Source organism: Lutra lutra, chromosome 15 (assembly GCF_902655055.1).
Source record: "Lutra lutra chromosome 15, mLutLut1.2, whole genome shotgun sequence".
Taxonomy (NCBI): domain Eukaryota; kingdom Metazoa; phylum Chordata; class Mammalia; order Carnivora; family Mustelidae; genus Lutra; species Lutra lutra.
The window spans coordinates 40,433,816-40,454,501 of NC_062292.1; the positions used below are offsets into that span (position 1 = coordinate 40,433,816).

The 20,686-nt window shown below is 42.4% G+C and overlaps 1 protein-coding gene across 4 annotated transcripts in view; it reads left to right on the forward strand.

Moving 5' to 3' along the window:
- The window catches only part of CAMSAP2 (calmodulin regulated spectrin associated protein family member 2), a 128,007-nt gene extending 119,688 nt beyond the window's left edge, over positions 1 to 8,319 (forward strand). For 2 of the 4 annotated variants that reach the window (XM_047703972.1, XM_047703974.1), the window contains 6 exons: positions 44 to 180; positions 649 to 869; positions 1,863 to 1,962; positions 2,709 to 2,824; positions 4,586 to 4,704; positions 5,363 to 8,319. In XM_047703972.1, the coding sequence (XP_047559928.1) occupies positions 44 to 180; positions 649 to 869; positions 1,863 to 1,962; positions 2,709 to 2,824; positions 4,586 to 4,704; positions 5,363 to 5,668 (999 nt within the window). In that variant the 3' untranslated portion in view covers positions 5,669 to 8,319. The remainder of the gene's footprint in view (positions 1 to 43; positions 181 to 648; positions 870 to 1,862; positions 1,963 to 2,708; positions 2,825 to 4,585; positions 4,705 to 5,362) is intronic. The other 2 variants (XM_047703973.1, XM_047703975.1) reach the window with 1 other exon arrangement.
- Positions 8,320 to 20,686: the final 12,367 nt, after the last annotated feature.

Consider the following 20,686-nt stretch of genomic DNA (forward strand, 5'->3'; position numbering starts at 1 on the left):
GTGAGCACAACATTTCACGTTTTTCTGTGAAATCCATACTTAGGATGATCAAAAAGCAGAGAATGACATGGCAATGAAACGAGCAGCTTTGCTGGAGAAACGACTGCGGAGGGAGAAGGAGACTCAGCTTCGGAAACAGCAGCTGGAAGCAGAGATGGAACATAAGAAAGAGGAAACAAGGTAAAGGCTCTGGCCATGCGGGCCCTGGATCCGAGAGCCAACGGGCGGCAGTACTGGAGGCTCTGCTTCCTCAGGGCCCCCACCAGCTTGTTCAGATGTTTGCAGCGTCTGGAGACAACTGACATAATGCTGATTTCTGGTGCTTATGCAAGTTGCTTTATTTTCCCAAAGTATTGGTTGCTTGTACATTTTTATCCTGAGTTTGAGGCATTTCAAAGTAACGTTCTCCAGAAACATTAAGATAGCTTCACGGGTTTTTACACATAAACATATTTTTAAAAAGCAATTATTTACTAATGGTATGTTTATGTATATTTTAATGATCTAAATTATCTCAAGCGAATTTTAAACCATTTTTTCCCAAGGTGCTGAAACGTAATAATTTTCCCTTCTCGCATCAAAGCCATACTCCCAGTATCTGGTTTCTTTAGTGTGCAGAGTAAGAAATTCAACCATTTGGTTTCCCAGGCGTAAAACTGAGGAAGAGCGTCAGAAGAAGGAAGATGAGAGAGCGCGCAGAGAATTTATCAGACAGGAGTATATGAGGCGAAAACAACTGAAACTAATGGAAGACATGGATACAGTAATTAAACCCCGTCCTCAAATAGCAAAACAAAAAAAACAGCGCCCAAAATCCATTCACAGAGATCATATCGAGTCTCCCAAAACACCAATAAAAGGTCCTCCAGGTAACACAGCTTATTATGAAGAGTCTGTTCATAAAAAAACACCAGCCTGGTTTGTCATACTAACTCGACTGTGCTTTGGTATGCTAAATTGGATCCACAATTTGAGATGGCGCATGCTCCTAATTTGGAAAACCAAAATGAGCAAATGTAGTTTTGTTTATGACTTCTGTGTTATGTGTGCATGCATATATTCAGTATAGCCAGTGTGAGTGCCGAAGTGTCCAGGATGCATCCTAACCTATCAGGGACTCTGCCCTCGGGTATAATCTCTTGGAATTGCTAGTACCCTTTCCATACTTGTCCATTTAAGGATAAACACTGTGTGCACAGAAATACATAAGAAACACATTGGTATAATAAGTAATATAGAAACAAGAGTTCATGAATCCCTTTTTTAAGACAGAAATGGTCAAACGTCCAAATCTGTAATTTTTGGAGTTGAGAGAATGTATTCTAAAATTTAGCACACATACTCACTTTTAAAAATATATATATTTTATTAAAACTAAACCCTGCGGGAAGTTTTAGAGAATTCCCATAGTTAACTCTAAAACTGAGAAAAAATAATATAACATTGACCGTTTAAAGAGAACTCTGCCTTTTCTAGCCAACAAAACTTTTTGATACCCAGTACTGGCTAAAATTAATAAATTAATTTCCCATGTAGGAACTGGATATCTCTAACTATATTTTATTCTTAACTTCTTTTGTTAACTTTTTTCTTACAGTTATAATATCAATGTCTCATATTACCACTTTCCTTTTGGGATAAATCCTAACAGCAATTAGTTTTATCATTATTTCTTAAAAGTAGGTACCACTGCTAATTTTAAATAAATTGTGCATATATGCATGCAAGCATATTATGTGTTTAGATTAAAAGTAAAAAAAAAAACAAACTACAAAAGCTCAGTGTTCATATGCTGGTGTTATGTAATGAACAGACTCTTTTCTAGTTGCTCCTTTTAAATTTCTAATTTTGTTTTCATTCAGGATCACGAATTTATCGTGTTTTTTCAGTCTCTAGCCTTTCTTTGGCATCACTGAACACAGGTGATAACGAGAGTGTGCATTCAGGCAAGAGGACTCCAAGGTAAATCCATAACGTGAATATTTTCCACAGAAAAGAATGTTTCCAACAATTATCTTGTATTTTATAATGAATGAATCATAACACACATTTTTATAGTTTTGCTGACTGGAACTGTTTGTGTTTCTGTTTAAATAAATTTAAATATAAAGAGGCTATTCATATTTGACTTTTTTATCTTTTAGGATTTTAGGGTTACTGACATTGATAAGGTACTTTTTATAAAATATAAAACATTAACAGTAATTGCTGATAGGGTTTTGGTAAAATCATAGTGTGCAGATGCAGCACATCATCTCTATAAGTGCCAGCCTCTCTACTTTTTTCTCCTAGAATGATTCCCAAGTAGGCTGCCTAACTTGGGAAAGATCCCTTCTGTACGGTCTCTCTCAGATGGAGATTAGAAACTGAAAGCCCTATTTGGTCCCGTCGCGGGTAATGCCCACGTGGAAAGGGAACGCGTACAGTGACAGGCTTGCGTTTTGAGTTCTGATTTTTGCATCAACATCCTGTTGCGGTAATGGCCAGTTTTCCTATAGCAAAACATCCGTCCTTTCCGTGAGCAAGTGGGTAAGGAGTGCCTGTGGTGTCCAGGCACATGGGTGTCCAGCTTGAACAAGGCAGTTAAACCGTCTTTTGATTTTTTTAAGCTTCTACGTTGATTTTGGTTGGTACTTTAACAAATATCCCTTCTGACCCCCAAGTATTCTTCTGTTCGAAACTTAAAAAATACTTTATTTACCATTTAGATCCGAGTCTGTAGAAGGCTTCTTGTCTCCAAGTCGTTGCGGCAGTCGAAATGGGGAGAAGGACTGGGAAAATGCATCAACAACTTCTTCAGTGGCTTCTGGAACAGAATACACAGGTCAGGGTCCGTATTTTTAGGGAGGTGTTTTAATTTAACACAGTCATGAGAACAAATACAGGCTAATCTAATGAAAGTTTCATGGGCTCTTCTCTCGGTCTAGACACTGGGGAATCTGAACAAGAACATTGAGTGCAGATGGTCCCTTCAGGGAGGTCAGTTTCAGTGATACGGTTGCACTTAGGGAGGTAGTGACTTGTCCCAGGTGAATTGAGATCAGTTTCTAAACAAAATTAGCAGTATCACTTACACTGCATCCATCTACTTGAAGACGCTGACCATGTCTGTGCTGTGGTTTGGGTCTGAAGAAGTTTTAGAGAGGTTCTGTCAGCTATACACTGGTCCTGAGCACTGAGAAAAGGCTAGAAATCCACAAAGGCCTCTCTAACATTGGGATTTCGGGTATCTAGAGTTGTGCATCTCTAAAACGCATTAATGTGAGTGGTGGGGGGCACCTGGCAGGCTCCATCAGTGGAGCAAGTAACTCCTGATCTAGGGCCTATGGTTTGAGCCCCATGTATAGCCTACTAAACAACAACAACAAAGTATGAAGGGACTCTAAAAGCTGAGGGGAATGCATTGGATGCAGGAAGGTACCAGCCCCACATCAGATCCTTTTCCAGCCTTTGTTTGGGTAGGCATTACTGAAACAAAAGCAAATTTAAGAACAGAATGTAAGACGCTTGTAAAGAAATGAGGCCGGAGAGAAAATGAAAGAAATGTGAGCAGCCATTGGGATCTAAAGTGGAAAGGCATAGGAGAACGTGCAGGGCAGTGGCGACTGCCTCCATCCACGAGTGACCCACTGGAAATGGAAGCCCCATGAAGGCGTAAGGAGGTTAGAACTTGCTGACTTTGCCCATGTACTTCACTCCTCCTTTAGCCAGTTGGACAGCCTTTAATGCCAGGGATTAGATGGTAATTCCTTGTTTTTCCCTCTGCTTCTCTATGTAAACTCACTTAACAAGCATATTTGTCACGCACTGTTTCAAACCTAGAGCTACACAGTTGTGGTGTGCTGTGCTAGCTCATACCATAGGGCTCTTGGAACTTGTAAATTTTCAGGAATTACGCAAACTGCAGAATCATTGGTAGTTTGATATTAGCCAGGGTAGGAGTGATTGGTATCACAAAAAGAGGTAAATGCTGCCTGCCCATCAGGGCTAATTTCTACCACCCGCCCAGAAAACTGGTTTCTTGGCTCACTATGGAGGATAAGGACAATCCTTGCCTTCCAGGACAGAGTTTAGTTAGTATGAAGTAGGGAGGTTGTACTGTACTTCCTATTAGGAATGTTCCAGGAAAATGGCACAAAGTGCTTCTGTTGCTTGGCAGACCAAGGAGTAGAATTGGTTTAAAGAAAAATGCTTAAAAATCTCAGATATGTGGATGAAGAAAAAGATGAAGCCTTTTCCAGTCGTTTTAAAAGCTGTAATTACTCATCGATCTGTTCTGCTTTAAGTTCACCAGTAACCTTAGCAGACTTGAGAAAGAGGGTGAAGCAGACAGTGTGGCAATTATAGCCCCATCTGATTAACAGCACTACTGTCTCAGAGATTTCTTGGCAACATCCTTAAGATGCTTCCCTGTGTGGATAAAACAATGTTCTGATTGGAATACAGCACTCAGCAGCCTTCAGGCACAGATTTTGATTTTTTTGTTATTGTTTCCTCAACATAGGAACAATTATATCATTTAAACATAGTAGTATTTCTGACTTAGGAATGGTATTTTTATTTTGCTGCTAAATTCTTATCACAGGACCAAAGCTCTACAAAGAACCCAGTGCAAAATCCAATAAGCACATAATACAGAATGCTTTAGCTCATTGCTGTTTGGCTGGAAAAGTAAATGAAGGTCAGAAGAAAAAGATACTGGAGGTAAGCATGTTTGCATGAAAACTAAATTTGGCAACATTCTAAAATTGTAGGAGTCTTCTCTGCTACCAGTTCAAAAGAGAGTACCCTTTCTTGGTACTCTTGAAAGTACCATCCTCTCCTAGGATTTCAACAGCATATAGAAGATCTGTAGCTATGTTTTAACTTTAGATTGAGTTAGTTCACTCTCAAATGGGATTTTAGAAGACTGCAGACTTAATTAAGCCTAGGATAGACTCAGATAATAATATAAAATTGTAAGTTCTTTTCTTGCCCAGAGCTACTTTCATAAATGTTTCATAAATGTAAGTAAGGTAGTTTTCATTTTTAAAAATGAGGCTGTATTGCAAAATTGCTAATCAGTGCCTGGTTTGTTAGTGGTCATTTGACTAAGGTCAAGATTTAGCAGGCATTTCATATCTTCCTGCAGGATAATAATATCCACACAGAGCCAACAGCACCTCAGAAGTGAAGTTTTGCATACATTGTAAATGAAAGTGTACTTTGCTTTTATAATGCACATTTTATTTTTGTTCTTCAGATTTTATATTTTGAATCTTGTCATAATATTTGACCAAAATAGGTGTAAAACAATTATGTAAATTTTATACAGTGAAATGTTTAAGAGTTTTTATTGTTTTGTTTTGTTTTTATTTTGAAGGAAATGGAGAAGTCAGATGCCAACAACTTTTTAATCTTGTTCCGGGATTCAGGCTGCCAATTCAGGTCTTTGTATACTTACTGCCCAGAAACTGAAGAAATTAATAAACTGACTGGGATAGGCCCTAAATCTATCACTAAAAAAATGATTGAGGGACTTTACAAATATAATTCTGACAGGAAACAGTTTAGCCACATACCTGCTAAAACTTTATCTGCCAGTGTTGATGCGATTACCATTCATAGTCATTTATGGCAGACCAAGAGACCAGTAACACCCAAAAAACTTCTACCCACTAAAGCATAGGAGTTGGGAAATACTTGCTTCAGAACATTCGTGGTAAATTTGCACTTCATCTTTCCTGCCTATAGAAAATCTTTCTAATTGCCAACCAAGACTTTTATTAATTGCACCTGAACATTAAGCTCTGTTGTCCCGAACAACTGGAACGTGAGCCACAGCATTTTGGACTGCGGAAGAGTCGCACGTAGGTGGTGAGTCCAAGTGATGAAGGAAACGTTCGGATTCACAAATGGAGATTTGTGTCATCGGGTTCACCTGCTTGATGTGAGACACACTGAAGCACTGAATTCTCATGGACACTAGTTGGACTTATGACTGAAATAAGGCTAAGATGACAAATTATGTGTTTTTGTTTTTTTTCCTTTTTGATGTACATGCTTGTCTTCAGATGGTTTATTTTGCTGTTTTTCTCTCTTGGGGGTTTAATCTAAGATACCTTTGTATTTCGTTTGATGGGGACCGCAAGCATAGGAAATGCCCCTTCAGAGGTAACTCGCACCATTCTTACGAAGCTAAGAGAAACACTAGTGTTTAGTTTTACAATAACCCTCATGTTTTAATGGTGTTAGAGCATTTGCAAGAATTATTCTAAGTATTTACAATTCTGTATTTATTATTCACTCAAGTATTAACATTTCTCTATTAAATAAGAGGAGGTATTGTAAAGAGCTGCTAGTAGGTTCGCTTTAAACCACATGAGCTTAACCAAGAATATGTTACAAGAAGTTGCTGATTAAATCAGTGCTGTTTTTACACCACTTCTGGCCAACTCAGAATAATTTAGATTGTTCTTTTAACAAAAAAGGCTTTCTATCTCTTTTAAAGTAAGTCACTTTATAAGCTGGCAGAAGTGAAGGACACTTTGAGAGTAAGTAGTCTTTCAATCTGAAGATGTAAGACTTCCTGCCACAAGTTCTCAAGAGGTCTTTACATTATATTTATAACTGATATAAAAATTATATTTAGAATTTTTAAACATGTACAAAGGGCTACATTTTAATTTTAAAATAGCTTCACATTATTTTACTTCTATTGAGTTTCTTTTTTTATTATTTTCAAGTGGAACAGCTTAGGTTAAAGTACACACTTGAAATCTTCTCTACATGATCTTTGTTCCTTTAACAATGTATATCAGAGGGTTCGTTGGGGAAAAACTTCATTCTCAGGAAAAGACTTGAATGATTATGTGACCCTGTTATGTTTCAGTGTTGTGACAACTGTGTAAACGTAGAGGGGAGAGACAGTATTGTATCATAAATGAGATGTGGGGTTGGTTTTCTTTTGTGTGGGAAGTGGAGACTAAAATATATACATATATACATTTCTCTAATTGAGTTGTTTAGAGAAATAACTAATATTTCATATGATGTATTTACTTATTTTAAAAGAGAATAGGAATGAGATGTCCCTGAACTGTACTTTTCTATTATTATAAGGCCTTTAGGCATCAGTGCATCTGGGTTATCAACATTTTCTCAAATGCTGTCAATATTTTACTGTAATTTATGTTCTTATATTTATGTATATTTGTTAAAACTGTAAAAAAAATTTTCACAGATTTTTTTCCAATACCTGTGCAAGATATATGTGTAGCTCAAAACTATTTGTGATCTACTGTTTGCATGTAAGAGACCAGGATATGTAACTCTTATATTTTAAGTGTATACATATTGTGTATATAATATATGAATATTAAGAATGGGGACTTGCACATTTAACCTTTCAGACAACAGTTTCTATCACAGAAGGAAATGACTGTCAGATACATGTTTAGATTAAGCCTAGTTTAAAAAAAAGAAAAGCAAATCTAATCAAAATATGGTAATAGTCAAAAGGAGAATAAGCACTTTACATTACTAAATTTGTTCTTTTCAATCAAATTTCCCTTATCAAATCAGTCATCTTTGTGATACTACTTGGCCATTAAATTTTTAAAAATTGGATGCGAGACAGTAGAGGAATTATTTAAAGCTAAGTAGGACCACCCTTCTTAAATTTATGTGTGTCCAACAATGAATGTCCATAATGTCTAAAGGTAGAATGTGAACATTGCCACAAAAGTTCATTGCTCTCAGTATATTTTATTTTATTAATACAGAAGGAATATGGATGTATTTAAGTCTGCAGATTTTTTTTATTATGGTGCAGCTTTTTAAAAAAATTATGTTTTAAAAATTATACAAATGAAAATTATGGCATTGCATAAAGTCTGGAGATTTCCATCAACCTTATTGAAACACACTGGTGCTTTCATCATTAGAGGTCAAATGATGATGATGATAATGATGATGATGATGATGATGATGATTCAGTTAAGTTTGCCAAACACCTGTCATGGTTTCCAGCGCAACCTGTCAAATTCTATTTGACGCAGCTTTGGAAAGCTTTTAATTCCTCTTGACTTTTCGATTTTGTTTTAGGATGACTGTTACAGTTTTTATTTGGCTGTTTAAAGCCAAATTCAACTTTTTAATTATGGTTTCATGGACACTGTGGGGCAATGTACAGTGTATGGTGTGCTTACCTATCCACTCTAGAGCACTGCTTACAGGTTTTTTTAAGATGCTGTGCTGTAAAATACTGTCATATTTGCTATTTCCTGGTACAGTGTAGTTTTTCCCCTTTCATTTGAATAAAAGCATGGCACCAAATGACTCCTTTTCTGTTTCTTGAATAAAGTGTGTTTTTTCCCTAATATTTGAACTTGGGTAAACTCCTCGTATAGCTTTCCTACCTCTTAGCCTATGTTTAAATGTAACAGTTTGAATATTCACAAGAGGCAACTTTTGGTAGTATTAGACACTGTCTGAATACTGACTTAAGGCAATGTTAAAAAGTCTGTAACTTTCTGTGCTTAGCTCAGACCATCTACATAGTGGTGTTTAAATGCTTGTGCTCATGATACATCTTTCTGTCCATGTTAAATCCCTTTCTTTTGGTGAATGATTAAAATGTGCCAGAATTAACACTTTATACGCCTGAAATTGAACGGCTAATGAACAGTTCTTGATTTATTCTCTAAGTTTCACTTTGATTTTGCGGATTATATTCATTCAGTCCAGAGCAATTAAGAAAAAAAGATCTAATAACTAAACAACAACAAAGTCTTCATACACAACTATATACCTGAAGAAATATCTGCTGTTGCTAACCGTAAGTGCGGTTCTCTACCTTTAGATCCTCTGATAGCTTCAGAACCCAGCTGTAACTTACATAGTATTTTGCAGTGCCTTGATTTTCAGAAATAAAAATATTTAACCTGAAGACTCATGCAACATTAGAGAAGTCTACACAGACCATGGCACCCTAGAGCGTGTTCCCTGATTTGGCTGCTTGACAGTTCTTAACAAGGCAGAGGGAAGGATGTCTGCGTGGCTTAGTCTGTTAAGTATCGGCCTTTGCCTTAGATCATGATCCCAGGATTCTGGGACTGAGTCCCGCATTGGCTCCTTGCTTAGCAGGGAGCCTTCTTCTCCCTCTACTAAATAAAAATCTTAAAACAAACAAAACCTAGGTAAAGGGAAATGTTCTATAGTGAACAGGAACATTTTTATTTTGTAACCTGTGCACACAGCAAAATAATAATAACCAGCGAAAGAAACGGAGTTATAATACTCTGACCTAGGAATCAGGCATTGGAAAAAGACATCTTAACCTGGGGCAGCTGGGTGGCTCAGTTGGTTAGCATCCCACTCCTGCTTTCAGGTCAGGTCCTGATCTCAGGGTCCTGAGACCCAGCCTGGTGTGAAGCTCTGTCCTCAGTGCAGAGTCTGCTTGTCCCTCTGCCCCTCTCTCTGCTCACGAGCTCATGGTCTCAAATAAATAAAATCTTCAAGAAATATATAAAGATCTGTATCTTCTTCTAATGGCAGTTTTGCCTTTAAAAGAAACAAATGAACAATGCTCTATCATTTCAGGGAGGGTGGTGTGCGCCTGGGTTGGTACTTCCCAGCTGCTCCTCACATAAGGCTATCTAGAATCTTCTGGTCGTCTGCTGTTGGCATCTGGGGCACAGGCCTTCTGGCGGCTCGGCATTCCATGTCCAAGATGCGCAGACAGCGAGAGTTAGCTTGCGTATGTGTTTAATGTCACTGTGGTAACTCGTTACCTCTATCCACAGTGGCTTATAGTTGTGTCAGAAAAAGAAAAAAGAGTTCTTACACTTTCCATTGAAGAAGATAAAAGCAAACAAGTTTAAAAAAAAATGTTTGAAGGCCCACTCAGGCTTTTGTGTTTGTTTTTTTTTTTTTTTACCGTGGTAAGGAAGCTGCTATGGTACTTAAAATACAGCTGTCCTTCATTCTGCTTCACCGCAGTCTGTTGTTTTAGGTGGCTGATCTGCTCTTCCTTCAGGAGCACCCGCTGGTGTCAGGAGCACCTGCTGGTGTCAGAAGCACCCCAGGGCTGGACGACGTGCAGCACGGCCTGTGTCGTTGGTGGCGCCACTGGTTTCCAGCTCTGTTCGGCGGCCCTGATTCCTGACCCCACCCAGTTACCCATATTCATGGTTTATATGAGAAAGGCAATGTGGCTCTCAACCCTCAAGCAAGCAGAAACTCTTCACTATAATACTGCTTTATGATGTGAAAGTACTTCTTTTCTTTCTGTGAAGAGATACCAAGATCTCCATTTCACAGATGGGGATGATCAAGCTTCAGAGGTCAGTAACGGCCAGGGACACAAAGCTAGTAAGTGGCCGCCTCACAGCTCTAGTCTAAACCTGATTTCCCCTCCCCTTCACTGTGCCTCACGGTGCACGACTTCCACTGCTGTGGATGTGGTGGAAGAAAAACTACGTGAGGTCTGATAACTGTACTAGTTAGTAATATATTCACCACTGAGGGAACGCTAAGAACTTGTTACAGTGGATTTTGTTCTCTTGCCTGATAACTGTAGCCAGCATCAACACAACAATGGCTGAAATCAGACTGGTGGGTCCCCACACTCTTAAACATCTAGATTCCTAAGAAGAGAGGAATGGAGAAAGTATGGATGGAGTGGAAAGAAAAGGATTCTGCTGACAGGTTGATCAAATTTATCCAGGAAACAGTAATGAGGTGCGAGAGACTGGGTCACAAAGACACGGGGGCTCTTCCATCAAGGAGCCCCCGTCTTGAGGCAGATGCGGTTAGACCTTTACAAGCATCTGATAAACTCTATGCTCTAAGAGAGGTGTGGACCCGAAGCGTGGGACAGATAAGCCCCCTTCTTATGAAGAGTTAAAAGGTTCTTGTTCATAAGCAAGTTCACTCTTACCAAAACTGACTTTATATAAAGAATGTAAGACTTAAGTTGCATCACCAGCCAATAAGGGGCCTGTCCTAGCCCAGTCTTCTTCAGACTTGAGTTCTGAGTTGCAGAGGCATCGTTCTGGTGACAGACCTTAAAGGCCTACTTTCTGAGATCGTCAGCATCTGACAAAGCTAGCTGACCGTACACTGCTTCCTCTTCACGTTCGTAGCCAGAGACCGCTGTATTGCACTGCTTTTTGCTGCTCTGTTGTCCCCTCCTACCAGACGGAAAAAACCCAAGTTCGCAGTCTCATCAGGGGGCTGCTCTGGAACACTCGGGAGGACCATGGATACCTCTGTACATATCAGGTGGGTCATGCTTGGGTTCTTTACCTTTACATTCGGTGCCTAAATACAATAGGTATTCAAAAATGATTTGTCAAGGGGCGCCTGGGTGGCTCAGTGGGTTAAAGCCTCTGCCTTTTGCTCAGGTCATGATCCCAGGGTCCTGGAATCGAGCCCCACATCGGGCTCTCTGCTCAGCAGGGAGCCTGCTTCCTCCTCCCTCTCTCTCTGCCTGCCTCTCTGCCTGCCTCTCTGCCTACTTGTGATCTGTCAAATAAAATAAAAATAAAATCTTAAAAAAAAAAAGATTTGTCTAATGAATAAATGTAAGGAGGACTATCTAGTCCAGATTCAAAATCACACCCAAAACTTAGTCGGGTTTCTGCCAGGCTACAACTGATTTCCTACTATAGATATTTTTGCCTAAAAATATCAGCCCCACGTTGACTAACCTGGTCTGACTCCCTCTGCTTTATATAGACCATTCCAGGGGACCCGGGTGCAGCTTGGAAATTCAAACCGTCAGTGACCGTGACATAGTGGTGTTCGGTTCCCCTACCTCCTCTCTTAGCCCCTCATATGCACCCTCCCCCCCACCCCCGCAAATTACAGGCAATCCCAAGGCTCAGTTCTCCTCATGCCCTGCTCAACCTCTACTTCCCTTCTAAGAAGGCCTTCAGTACCGGCTCCGACTGGCCCTTCTGCACAGCTTCTCCATCTCCAGCCCGAAAGCTCCCTGCGGCCCCACTCAGGCACCTGACTGCCAGCTCCGCCTCTCGCCTGGAAGTTCCACTGTCCCCAACTCAACCAGTTTCTTTTTTCTGTTATTTTTACAGATTTTTATTTATTTGACAGCACAAGCAGGGGGAGCAGCAGGCAAAGGGAGAGGAGAAGCAGGCTCCCTGCACAGCAAGACTCGATCCCAGAACCCCGGATCGTGACCTGAACCGAAGGCAGATGCTTAATGGACTGAGCCAGCCAGGCGCCCCTCTTTCCTTTAAGATTTTTCCCAACTCAACCGGTTTAAAAACACTGTCAACCTCCTAGTAAAACCAACGCCTTCCTGGTATATGTCCAGCCACCATGGCTGAAACCTTCACAGTCTTGTCTGTCTGCTTCCTCTGTCCACGGAGGGCACCTCCTCGTACCTGAACAACCACCAGATCCTGTCCGTGTTCACACTGTCAGTCTGTTCCTCATCTTTCTGGACTAGCCTCATGTTAGGTGCCAACAGTTCCTGCTTAAACTCTGTAAGACCCTCCGACTCATCCTTCCCTGATTCCATTTCTCCCCCACAAACAGTGCTCCAATCAGTCCTGGGTTTTCCTAAAGCAGGGCTTTCACCGTGTCCTCCCCACTAGTCAAAAACTCCCAAGGGGCCTTATCCTCACCGTATAAAACTCAAGCTCCTGAGCTCAGCATTTTAGCCCTCCCAGGCTTGCCGCAAGTTGGCTTTTCAGCATCAGAATATCTGATACTCAAATATCCAACAGGCACCAAAACTCAGAAAAATTCGACATTTCAAAATAACTCATCAAAGTTATCGTGAAAAAAATCAAACTGTAAGGACTTTCTTATATTTATTTTACAGTTTACTGTTTGGGTTTTCGGTTGCAGAGAGGATGGGGCTGGGGTGTTGAGGTGATTTGTAACCTTTTGCTGCTTGGGACCACAAAAGGTCTCACTCCTGTCTTTCATGTCGCTCCTTCCTATAACATAGACCTCTTCTTCAGAGAGGCTGACCTGCCTTGATCTTGATATAATGTGAGCTATCACAGTCAGCCTCACACCAAAGATATTTGTACGTTGCAGTTCATTTTCTCTAATACTGTGTTGGCTGCCGGAGAGGCAACACTGTGTCCATAATGTTGCCTCATTGAGTGCTCGCCCCGTGGTAGGAAGGGGCCGTTTCCAGTGTCAGTCTGAATTGAAGGTGACCTTAGAAACGGGTTTCACTGATCTGTGGCAGAACCACGGCACCATGTGGGGGAGTCCCTGTCAACCCACAGGGAACATTGCCTAATTCCTGCTGCAAGTAACTGAAAATTCACACTAACTTTCCCATAACCAACTTTCTGTAAAATCACTGAAAAGTCATTGCAAGTCCTAGTTTAGAAGCTTCTGTGGGCAGAACAAAGAGAAAAATGTTACTTCCTTTCCAAACAAATTCTGGGGCCATTTTTATATTAAGGGACTTCCCTACTGCCTGTCTTTTAAATTTCTGATGGTTTTGTTTCGGCCTTGAACCTCTGAGGTGCGGAAACCTGCAGGGGAGGACAGAGTGGAGCCTTACTTTCCTTGAAAGCCATACTCCTGCCCTCACCCTCCACGTCCATCCTAATTCCTCCCCCAGGGCTCCTAAAGGCCAACAACGAAGTCTGGGGTACATCCCAAGACAGACGCACAGCTGCGGGCCGTGGGCTTTCACACTGAGTCACCCCTCAGCAGTGTGGGCTGAAGCCCAAAGGCCCGTGGCCAACTCAGATGCTGCCCTTTCCCAGCCACCCCATATTTAGCACCTGGAAGTTTCGGAAATGATCAACCATCTGAAACATTCTGTGTGGCCTCTGGCATCCCGGGTGGGGCCCCTTCCCCAGTGTGTGCCTCCCCTTGGGGGTGAGGCTGCAGGGCAGAGGCAGGAACGTGGTCTTCGTTAACCTGCGGCTCCCTGCCCGCCTACCCTCCCACGCACCCGGAGGATCCTCTCTGGGGCGCAGGGGTTGGGGTCTATGGGAAACCTCATCTTGGCAACCAGTCAGTAATAGTGAATAAAACAGAGGACTCCCCACTCAGTACTTATCCAGAGAGGGTATGGACACACAAGGACACATGGCTTTGTGGGGTTTTCCTCCCACTCAGTCCCCGTCACTGCTAACCTCCCTGTGAATCGCAACTGCACTGGCATCCTGCCATCTAGCTGTGCTTCGGCCTTGTCAGCAGTTGGCAGCCTTCTGTCACCCTGGGAAACTCACCATCAGTGACACCAGGTCCAGTGAACTCTGGTTGTCCAAGGCTTAAGACCACCCTCCTAGATGGAGATGATATCTCTGGATTCCCAATGCAATTCCAAAAGCATTTACTGATCACCCACTATGTGCAGAGCCTCGTGTCCTGGAGGGGAGGAGGGGCGGCCAAGCAGGGGAAACCAGAGGTCCTCCACCACGCAGCCCAGGCCGGGAGTGCGGGGCACTGGGGGTGCGGGCGCAGAGCCCAGAGAGAGGGGAGGGCGTCTACTGGATGCCTGCTCACACCCCACGCGGGTGAGAGCTGCACTGGCTCACATCTTCACAAGCCCCAATCAGGTGGATGCAATCACACCCATTTTAAGACGTGGAGTCTGGAGCCCAAGATCGCGCCACTGCCAAGTCATAAAGCTGGTACAGAAGCCAGACTCCTGCCACTGATCTAATCGGCCCCGTTCTGTTTGTTCACTGACCACAGGCAGACAAAATGACATAAAATACGTATTCAATAAATTCGACATCACAACCGGGAGAACAGGGTTTTTAAATATATATATATATATATATATATATATATATATATATATTTTTTTTTTTTTTTTAAGATTTTATTTGTCGGAGAGAGAGAGAGAGAGAGAGCACAGGCAGACAGAATGGCAGGCAGAGGCAGAGGGAGAAGCAGGCTCCCCGCCAAGCAAGGAGCCCGATGTGGGACTCAATCCCAGGACGCCAGGATCATGACCCGAGCTGAAGGCAGCTGCTCAACCAACTGAGCCACCCAGACGTCCCTAAAAATATATTTTTAATGTAATAGTGTTGGGAAAGTTGGATAGAAATCTAAAAAAAAAAAAAAAAAAAAATTTACACTGTAGGTAGATTAAAAAAAGATGCTAGAAAGTTATTTAATAATAATAATACTGTTGACTGTTTTTAGACCAAAGAAAAAGTAACATTCTAAACTCTGGAACTGCTAAGAGCAATAAATTTTACTAATGAAAATGTAAAATTAAAAATAAAGGAAAATAGCCAAGAAAAAAAATCTGAAAGAATATTTGAATTAAATGGGACAATGTTTAATCCTAAATAGTTCATATAAAAAAATAGTAGATAAATATATGAAGGACATGATTAGACAGTTCACATAAGAAGAATTAAGTACAGAAAGACTTTTAATCTTACATTCAAAGAAATGTACATTAAAATGAAGGAACCAGGAACCATTTTTACCTCCCTATTTATTAAAGTGGAAAAAAATCGTATTGATGAATATTTTTGACAAGATTGTGTTGAACCCAAAACCCGCATATGATGCCATACGTACGATTCCTGGTCTTTATAAGCATCTGCACTGAGCCATTTTCACAGCCTGTGACCTTCACAAAGGCACTTACACTATGAGAAAAATGTGAAAAAGAAAGTTCGCAAGTGCAGTTATTTGTTACGAATTTCTGTAACAGCAAAAAATACTGGAGAAATCCAAAATATCCCAAGTCAAATTATTAGAAACACTGTATTAAACGTAAATATTAAACAACATAGAAAAATGTAGGTTTAGGGGCGCCTGGGTGGCTCAGTGGGTTAAGCCGCTGCCTTCGGCTCAGGTCGTGATCTCAGGGTCCTGGGATCGAGCCCCGCATCGGGCTCTCTGCTCAGCAGGGAGCCTGCTTCTCCCCTCTCTCTCTCTCTCTCTCTGCCTGCCTCTCTGCCTGCTTGTGATCTCTGTCTGTCAAATAAATAAATAAAATCTTAAAAAAAAAAAAGAAAAATGTAGGTTTATATGACATTGAAATGAGCAGTCGATGAAACGGCGCATCCTAATGACTAATGATTCTTAAACTGTTGTGTTAAAAAAGTATGTGGAGAACATGTGAAATGGAATGTGAAAAAAATAGAAAATCCAAGAATGATGGGATTACAAATAGATTCTCTCCTCTGGTCAGGAACAAATTCACCAAAATGCTACATATGGCCGGTCACTCAGCGCTGGGTCTGGGTGGACATGCCTCACTCTCAAGTCTACCATCTGCCTGTTTGGCCTTTATGATGAAAAAGGCAAATATAATGTTCAAAATTTTTCCTGCAGGGTTAAGATTATGTGTACAGAAAAATTCAAACTGGGGGAAGAAGTTGTGAAAGCTTACATATATAGCTCATAAAGGAACAAAAATAAACCTATTCCTGAAGGCGACCTAGTTCAAAACATTAGATATTTATTGTCTCTTCTGCTGTCGGTCACGGTGAGGGACAGAGAGGAGCTCTACGGGCAAGGCAGGGCTGACCCACATAACAAAGCTGGTCCAGAGAGAGGAAGGTCTTTAAGGGATGGAGGTCAGAGAAGACTCCTGGGGGTGAGATGGAGGGAGTAGGAGAGGGAAGACCACCTCTGCTTTGCTCTGTTGACACCTGCCAGAGAGGGCCAAGATCCTCCACTGCGCAGGATGAGTGTTAGTAGCTGACTTCTTCTAATCCTGCGGGGGAACATCCACCACCAACAGCCCCCACCCCAGGAGGAGAGAGAGCAGAATCGTGGAGTTGGCCCTGGTCACTGAAAGTTGGATAGAAATCTCTTCTCTCCAGCTCTGGCCTTTGCTGCTTCCTCCCATCCAGACAGGTTCACAAAGACCCGCAGGGCTCAGCAGTAGCACAGAGAATCTGCCATGTGCTCTGGGCCACACACTTCCCTTGGGTATGAGACCACAGCTCCAGGAAGCAGAATCTGTGTTTTTAATAAACAACCTACTTCTCCTTCCCTCACTCCCCTCCCCAGGCTTCCCTCTCGGTCCCTTGCCCCATTCTTCTTTATCACCTGGCGGTTTCCTGGCTGTCACCTCTAGCTTTCACAATCACTCATGGGCTCCCTGCTCCACACTGCCGTGTGCCCCACGGGAAGTGAGGCCCAGTGGCACCGGGCCTGTCCCCGATCACCTACGGGCTCTGGCAAGTAAGCACTGCCCCTGCTAGCCTTCTAGGGAAGGAGGCTGCAGCCCCCGAGGCCCCCCAGGATTGTGGGCATCAGACACACAATCAGACATGAGACAAGCAGACGATGAAACTGCGTGCATTCTAATGACTAACGATTCTTAAACTGTTGTGTTAAAAAAAAGTATGTGGAGGACTTCCAAAATGGAATGTGGAAAAAAAAAAAAAAAAAAAAAAGAAAAGAAAATCCTTCTAGGGATGAGCAAAACTGTTCTGAATCTCCAGCAGCCCCCACAGGTTCCCACCCTCTGGGCGGGTCTTCAGAGGAAACTCAAGCTTGAGGACTGGGATGCCCATGGAGGGCAGAACCAAAACCATTCATTCCCCGGCCTCTCCTCTCGAGTGTCTCTCCATCTCTTGTAATTGGCCAGGGAGAGACAATCTTGACAAGAATGGCCTGGATATGGGCACGGCCAAGGCTCCTTAAGCTGTCCCACTCCCTGAGGATCCCCATGGACCACAGGGACATCAGGCTAGAATGACTTTATGTCTCAGTTTGCCCAGAACAGTCCTGGTTTATGGCCCGGGTTAATTACCATAGAGCCTCTCGCTCTCAGAAATGCCCCGGTTTGGATCATACATTATTTCATGACCCAACCTCGAACCAATAGGAAACAGGACACCTACACGCACGGGCCCCTCAGTGTTCCCTGAGCCCAGCATATGGGACGGCATCCATATAGTTCCAAAACACAGCCACCCCAGGCCCATAGTTGACTCCTCTCTGCTGAGACCCACAACGCTATAATGATCTCTTGATGCTCGCCCTTCTGTCCCCACCACCGGTAATCTATTTCAGGTGCTATCTCCCCCGCCACCCAAAGAATGACAACAGCCCACTCTGGGTTCTCCCTGGCCTGAGCCTCCCCTCTCCGATGTCCAACCCACAGTTCTGCCAGTGATCTTTTCAAAACAGAAAGAGGTCATACCCTACTCACAAATGTCCAGTGACTGTCCACTACCTACACAATGAAATCAAGATCGTCCTGTGACCTGCTCGCTGCTACCTTTCCTGTTTCCTCTCCTGCCACCCGCTTCCCACCCTGGGCTCTGGTCACACTGGGCCCATGTCCTGCTGCTCTATTTCACCTTCCAGCTCCTTCCCAGACCTGCACTTCAGGGTCATCTCCTGGAAGGCCTTTTCTGACGTCTCTTCCATCAGAAGTAACTGCTCTTGCGGTACCTGGGTGGCTCAAAGGGTTAAAGCCTCTGTCTTTGGCTCAGGTCATGATCCCAGGGTTCTGGGATCGAGCCCCACATCGGGCTCTCTGCTCAGCGGGGAGCCTGCTTCCTCCTCTCTCTCTGCCTATTTGTGATCTCTGTCCATCAAATAAATAAATAAAATCTAAAAAAAAAAAAGAAGAAGAAGTAATTGCTCTTTCCTCTAACCTCCAAGAGGACTTCCGCCTTTCTCAGTTTGACGTCTGGTATGCCGGCCACTGCCCGGGCATCTGTATCTGTCACCTGCCCCAACAGCAAGCCTCTGAGGTCAAGAACAGCAGCTCTCTCAATGCCTGAAATGCTGCCTGCCCCACGACAGCGCTCACTGTTAAGTGAATCGAACCAAAATCGCTAATCCGCCTCAAATTTTCAACACCAGAGTGCCCAACAGGTCAGTCAGTCACTCATTCCTGGTGACAGTGTGGTGGGCTCTGAGTGGGCACAGACACAGAACCATTGGTCCCAACACAGTGTCTCCTGGGAGTGATGTCTGCTAAGAATTCAGACCCAGAACAAAAGCAAAAATTAACAATCAGGACCACACCAAAACAAAGAGTTTTGCACAGCAAAGGAAACCATCAACAAAATGAAAAGGCAACCTACGGGATGGGAGAAGATACTGGCAAATGACCTATTCCATAAGGAGTTAATATTCAAAATATACAAAGAACAGCTCAACATCAAAAAAAACCACAAATAACCCAATTTAGAAAATGGGGAGAGGACCTGAGTAGACATTTTTCCCAAGAAGACACCCAGATGGCCAACAGACCCTAAAAAGGTGCTCGACATCGCTCGTCATCAAGGAATTGCAAATCAAAACCACAATGGGCGATCCCTCACACCAGTCAGAACAGCTAGTATCAACAACACAAGAAATAACAAGCGTTGGTGAGGATGTGGTAGAGAGGCAACCTCTGGGTTCTGCTGGTGGGAACAGAAATAGACACAACCATTTTGGAAAGCAGTATGGAGGTTTCTCAATAAAAACAGAAATATTGGGGCGCCTGGGTGGCTCAGTGGGTTAAGCCTCTGCCTTCAGCTCAGGTCATGATCTCAGGGTCCTGGGATGGAGCCCCGCATCGGGCTCCCTGCTCAGCAGGGAGCCTGCTTCCCTCTCTCTCTGCCTGTCTCTCTAATTGTGATCTCTGTCTACCAAATAAATAAATAAATAAATAAAATTTAAAAAAAAAAAAAAACAGAAATATCATACATTTGGGTATCTACCCAAAGAAAAACACTAATTCGAAAATACACCTACACCCCATGTTCATTACAGAATCATTTTTTTAAAAGATTTTATTTATTTGAGAGAAAGACAAAAATAGCAAGAGAGAGCAGGAGTTGGGAGGAGAGAGAGAAGCAGGCTCCCCACCGAACAGGGAGCCCGATTCCAGGATCCTGGGGTCATGACCTTAGCTGAAGGCAGGTGCTTAACTGACTGTGCCACCCAGGTGCCCCCATTACATCATTATTTACAATAGCCAAGATATGGACGAAACCTGTGTTCACTGATAGACAAACATAAAGGAAATGTGGTGTGTCTATGTGTTCTCTACATATTCTATATATGCTCTAATTATATATATATATATATGAAATGAAATATTAATCAGTCATAAAAAAGGACCGAGATCCTGCCAAATGAAATTTTCAGAGAATGGCAAATGCCATTTGATTTCACTCATATACATAAAACCTAAAAATGGGGCACCTGGGTGGTTCAGTGGGTTGAGCCTCTGCCTTCGGCTCAGGTCATGATCTCAAGGTCAAAGGATTGAGCCCCTCCTAGGGCTCTCTGCTCAGCCCGGAGCCTGCTTCCACACACAAGCCCCCTCCCCTCCACCCCCGCCACCTGCTGCTCTGACTACTTGTGATCTCTGTCTGTCAAATACATAAATAAAATCTTTAAAAAAAAAAAAACCTAAAAAAAATGAACAAATAAGCAACAAAAATAGACTCATAAATACAGAGACCTGGTAGTTGCCAGAGATGAGGAGAGTTGGAGGGTGGGCAAAATAGGTGTAGGGGATTAAGAGGTACCGACTTCCCGCTATAAAATAAGTAATTCCCAGGAATGGAAAGTACAGCGTACGGAATATAGTCACTAATACTGTAGCAACATTGTACAGTATCATGCAGACGGTAAATACACGTACGGTGGTAAGCACCGCGTAACGTATAGAATTGTCAAATCCCTATTTAATACACCTGAAACTAATATAATATTGTATGTCGGTACTTCAATATATAACATTTTTAAAATTTTTCTTAAAAAAAGA